General features: G+C 36.9%; 1 protein-coding gene across 1 annotated transcript; it reads right to left on the bottom strand.

Moving 5' to 3' along the window:
* Positions 1-547: 547 nt before the first annotated feature.
* Positions 548-5,656, bottom strand: LOC109210330 (protein REVERSION-TO-ETHYLENE SENSITIVITY1-like). The gene is made up of 3 exons (XM_019373730.1): positions 5,476-5,656; positions 1,747-2,094; positions 548-1,122 (listed from the first exon to the last, which is right to left on the bottom strand). Exons 2-3 carry the CDS (start codon positions 2,053-2,055, stop codon positions 700-702), a joined length of 732 nt encoding a protein of 243 aa, XP_019229275.1. The 5' UTR covers positions 2,056-2,094; positions 5,476-5,656; the 3' UTR covers positions 548-699.
* Positions 5,657-5,880: the final 224 nt, after the last annotated feature.

The following is a 5,880-nucleotide window of genomic DNA, read 5'->3' as shown; positions in this document are numbered from 1 at the left end:
GAGGTGGCAAAATGGTTAAAAGAAAACAGTTATCCACCCATATTATCCATCAAAAAATAGATTGGATAATGAACCATTTAAAACGGGTCGAATATGGATAAAGAACCATATTATCCACGTAGAAAATGGTTAACCAAATGGATAACTAATGTGTTTAACTTTTACATTTGTAAAGCCTCAAATTGAAGTTCCTCAAGTTTGGAAGACTAGGAATTCTCTCATAAGTGATCATATTTAAGAAGCCATGAATAATATGGATATCCATATTATCTCTCGGATAAACCCGTTTTTATCCGTCTTAAATATGGGTCGGGCCGGATAATTTATCCGCTTTTTAAATAACCCATTTTGACCCGCACATATCCGACTCGACCCGCCCGTTTGCCACCCCTAATGTGGAGCATGATGGAAGGCTACAAAATGTGGAGCATGATGAAGTTCATGGAAGGCACTGGTAAAAGCTCAGCATTAAGGGTAATTCGTCAACAACTTAGAAAAGAAAGGCAACCAATCATCCTGAATATTAATTTATAATCAGCAATCCACATTACCATGTCATCTCTTTGTCAATTTTCATTTGGTACTGGAAATTCGGGCATCAAATTTACACTTTCAGGTCACAAGAAGTGCCATGATGCAGTTCTTCGCGAATTAAGAATTTAAAAAGTTTTATCTTGTAGCAGGTGTGATAGAAGAAATCTAGGAATCCAACAGATTATTGACACAGTAAGTACCAAAAACAAACCATGCTAAAAGAAGAAGTGAGAAAGCCAATAATGCTACCAAAAAAGGCCATCCCACCATGAAAATGCCAAAGCATACAACTAGAATAAAAGGTGAAAATGATCTCAAGATTGAGATGTTGTCAACCCAATGTCCTTTGAACAATAAAAGAGCTCCAACATTGATCATGTTCCAGTCCATTGATCCACCATAAGAGAGCCTGTTCAGGCAATTAGCGAGAAACGAATAGCTGTTGCATGTGAATAAGTTATACGATTTGTGCTCAAAATGACGGATACTTGATTGAATGGCATCATCCCAAGTAACTGCAGACCCAAACTCTGTGTGTTTATAGCCATGCTTGCATGTGTGCGCAGCAAGGTTTCGTGGAAAGCAGCACTGTCCAGAAATTCAACATCCAGCAATTCTGTCAGTATTCTATTGGTAAGATAAATCAGCTCTATTGCTAAGCAATGTCTAACATGTGAATGAAAATACAACACCAATGCATTAAGGGAGATAGGAGTGGTTAGTGCGTGGAATAAAGGGGTAATGCTACAACTAACTGTTGAAAATATAATGAATTAACAAAACAGTATGCTCTCTAACAATTTAAACTTTGAGATGAGGTAGTTACATAATATAACATGATATCCGAGTAGGCAAAGGTCCTGAATTCAATTACCATTGCTGCGCATTATCAAAACGAATTTTCACATGTTTAGCTCACACGTGAGGGGGCGTACTGAAAACATAATGAATTAACTAAAATTGAGTTCTCTCTTATTGCTGCAGCCCTTCCTTTTATTTTTCCTAAGCCGAGGGTCTTTCGGAAACAACCTCTCTCCTTCTTGAAAGTAGGGGTAAGGTCTGCGTACATACTATCCTCCCTAGACCCCACTTGTGGGATTACACTGGGTCTGTTGTTGTCTTCTCTCTAACAACTTAAACCTTTAAATGTGGTGGCCACACAATTCAACAATAACAATTCAAAGGCTTAGAGCATGTCACAAGAAGTCATACCTGCTTTCTATCTAGTTGAAGGTATTTGGCCACAGAACCGAATGCAAAATCATCAACATTAATAAAGTTGGAACCAGAAAAGCCGACAGCAGTACCATCCTCTGTGCATATTCCTACATGTCCAATGAAAGGTGCCAACCATGAGACCACTGGTAGAGGAGTCCACACTAAACAACAGGGGAACTTAGCATTCTCTGGATCTATTTCGTTAAGAGGCCAAAATTCATGCTGAATGTCTTCGTCTGTTCTTATGCTCTCCACTTTGTAGGCAGGTTCCAAATCCATTAAATAAAGTCCTCCTGATGGCATAGGGCAATATACAGTTTTGCAGTCATGAAAAAGAGGTTTCTGTTGCAAGAATAGGAGAAAAACAAAAGTCAGTTGAGGCAGCTATCAAAAGACATTAGGTGTCAATTGTCCTATGATACAACTGCACCAACTGATCAGCAGATGCAGCATCAACATCGATGGCTGATGATGGTTAAAGAGGTTTGAAAATGAAGATAAAACATTTAAAAATAATAAGAAAACTTCATTGGATACAACTCGTATTCATCAATTCTAAGAAATGGGAAAGTTCTCTTCCATATAAAATGAGGTAACTGATACCATTCCTACAAGCGTAGAGTTAAAGACTGGTTTCAGTAAAATTTCAATCACAGCTTAGAGAATTGTACTCTCATTCTAGAGTTTTGAATGCATGTTCTCAGTGTCCCTACTTGGCAGGGAATATCAAATCTTCACAATAATCTGCTCTACAGCTCACAGCAAACTTTTCTGTCGATTCCTTTTCTTCCATAGTAATCCTTTGCACTCTTGCTATTCAATTTTTAAACCCAGGTTTGTGCTTTCTTATAAAAAAGAACATTGAATATTAGATCTTCACAATGATCTGCTCTACAGCTCACTGCAAAAATTTCTGTCGATTCCCTTTCTTCCATAGGAATCCTTTGCGCTCTTGCTATTCAATTTTTAAACCCATGTTTGTGCTTTCCATTTGAGCTGCATATGTAGTATTTGGTATTCTTGTGAAATGACCAAGTAAATCTTTTTCTAGAATTAACTTTACAAAAATCAAAGTATTTCTCTGGTGATTCCTAATCCTGCTATTTTAGGTTTCAGTTTTTGGATAGTGAAAAGTGGCTTCTAGAAGTAGGCAACACTTGAGATCTGCCGATAGCTTTGAAGAACGACAAACAAATGACAGGTACTGGCAAAAACGTATGTTTTGTATTTCAATCATACCAGATGATTTCACATTACTATGTTTTTGCATTGACCGGCAAAATACAATTTTATTGCTAACACAACATAGAAAGAGCCTGAAACGTTATAAAAGAACGCATGGTATGCTGTCCTTAAAAAATGCAAGGAATCCAGGACAACCAACATTTGATCTGAATCATATACAGGCCTGTCTAATACGCCAAAAATACAAATTTTGTATTTAACCTATCTTTTCTCTTACCATATTGTACAAAATACACGTGGGGGGATGATTCCACAGCATTTAACCCTAATAAAGTGTGTCAGTAGTCCAGTGGAATCATCATGTAGATAGGAATCAACATTCCTATCAACAAGTTTCCATCGAGCAAAAGATATTGTGTGAATGAATGAATGACACTATACCTCTAAATTTGAAGTCAGTATGACCCACAAGAAGTGGTGCTTGGAAAACAGAAGAAGCATTTTTAGCATTAAATTACTAGGTATGTTCAATGGTACATGGCATGGTTTATCTGAAGTAGATATAACACTGTTTCGGATAATCTCCCAACCTACTTAACCTAACAGACACAAGGGAAAAGAATCTGAAGGGGTATTAACCTTCCATCCCAATCGTGTTCTCAGACATGTCATTAGCATTTCCTATTAGTAAGTTTCAATACTAGTGTTCTTATAAGTCACGTTCCCAAACACTCATAGAGTCTCGAGCCAGAGGGATGACAGTAAACAGATCCGCAGGACACGGGATGGGAGAGCTCAATTGGTGCGGAGATGATTGAGAAATAGCCGAATTACAATGTTTGATTGAGCTTCTTTACAAACAGAATCAACACTACTAGGTAGGACACTTGGAGATGGCGAGAGAAGGAAGCGGTATGCTCTCAGTTAAATCATACTTCCAACAGATTTTCTGGTGATAAATAGTCGGGCTCCCAACACCTATTTGACAGGATTCATGGGCACAAAGATATATGTGCATTTTTGCATTGTTAGCATTAAAGAGGGTCATCTTGACACCTGAGAACTTGAGGAAAAAGAAAGATTATACATGTCAGTTGGTGCTTCATGTATAGATGCGCAAACATGTAGACGACCTACTATTGCGTTTTCGTGTTGTTAGGGTTGTGGTGGACGGAAACAGGGGGAAACGGGTCCACAGTGTTTCTTAGGGGTTCACGTGAACCCCATAGCTTTTGCTCAGACCTTGCATATACATTAAGAAATCCACCAAATATCTATAGATATTTGACCATGGACATAGATATTATTGTGGTATGAACTTCAGATCGATGTAGGAACCCATAAAACTCAAATCATAGATCCACCTCTGGACGGAAACTGGTCCTGAGTACAGCTGATTGAAATGACCTGTTACACAGCTGCCCTTAATTAGAAGAAGGAAAGAAGACATAGGGCATTTGAAGTAGCCCCTTTAGCCCTTATGTGACTCCTTTGGAAGGAGAGCATGGAGAGCTTTTGAAAGGGTTGACAATGACTTTGTATATTTGACGAATAACCTCCTGTTTTTGGTTATAATCTTCAACCATGAGGTCTCTGGTAGTAGAAAAGATTAAGTTTATTCATAGAGAGCCATACTTTTTTGAAGGTTTCTATGTTCTTTGGGATATTGCATCTATACAGGAGCTTACCCACATTAATAAGATTATTACTTTATCAAACAAAATAATCAAAAAAAAAAAAAAAAAAAAAACAAGTGTAAACAATATGATGTTCTGCATTGTCTCTTTGATGTTCACATTAGCTTCCGCTAGTTCAAGAGTTTGCTGAGCTTCTTGTGGATCAATGTCACTAACCTTCTCCGTATCATTTACTAAAACAATGCTCTCATTATTGCCTATTCAAGCAAAACCACCCATCAGAGCCATCGTTAACCATTGGTCGTTAAGACGGACCCCCTCTCCGTCGAAAGAAATGAGATTATCGCGGATACACACATTAAAAATATTAACCAAATTTGCCCGGTATTCATAAAATGGCTTGGATTGGTATTAGCCTGGATGCGGGAAAATCATTCAATTAGATCTAGGAAGTACATTCGATCTTATGAGTACCTTGTGATAGAATTGAGAACATCTTCTCCTCTTTGCAGCTTAAAATAAGAGAATCTTAACCTCATAGTTATTTAAGACTGCATTGCACTCACATTTGCAGATTATCTAGCTAAATAAAAAATATACCAAATTCATATAACCAAATTGAATAGGCTTATTTCACTTGGTCACTGACGATAGTGCTTTGACATTTTCCTCCATCAAGGCAACAGAAAAATTCTCAAATATGAAATTAAAGGCGTTTTTGAATAGTTAGCAACATTATTAATATGTTCATAAATTTAATCCCTTTTTTCTTACTTAATTCAAAATATCAATGAAACCGACCCAAGACTGACATCTTCATGTATACATTACTGATAATAAACAAAGATGGGAGAATGAATCAACTAACTAAATTTCAAGAATGAAAAATAGGAAAATGCACCTGAAAATAGTCGGTAAATGGGGCACGGAATTAAATTGATAAAAAAAACTCAGCAGCTGGTAATTTACAAGACAAGAAAATTGTACAGTTTTATACTTCCAAATTGTTCTTGAAAATGGCAAATAGAAAATATTTGGTTGATTTCTTTTCGCATTTATTCATCATTATTATATTGATTAATACTAATAATATCTTCTACTTTCAGATATAGGGAGGAAAACAGAAGTTGAGTTAGATGCATGAACCTGCAACACCGACCCACCTCCCCCCCCCCCTCCCCCCAACCCAACTTCCTGTGGTCCCCACTTTATCTGTGATATTTTTAATTATATAAACAAAGTTGAATTCTCTATTGATTATTATTCTATCGTACTTAAGTTCTTTCCTCAATATTTTAATACAACA

Source organism: Nicotiana attenuata, unplaced genomic scaffold (genome assembly GCF_001879085.1).
Source record: "Nicotiana attenuata strain UT unplaced genomic scaffold, NIATTr2, whole genome shotgun sequence".
NCBI lineage: Eukaryota > Viridiplantae > Streptophyta > Magnoliopsida > Solanales > Solanaceae > Nicotiana > Nicotiana attenuata.
Note: the sequence above shows the minus strand (reverse complement) of the source record. Positions and strands in the feature narration are given on the sequence as shown.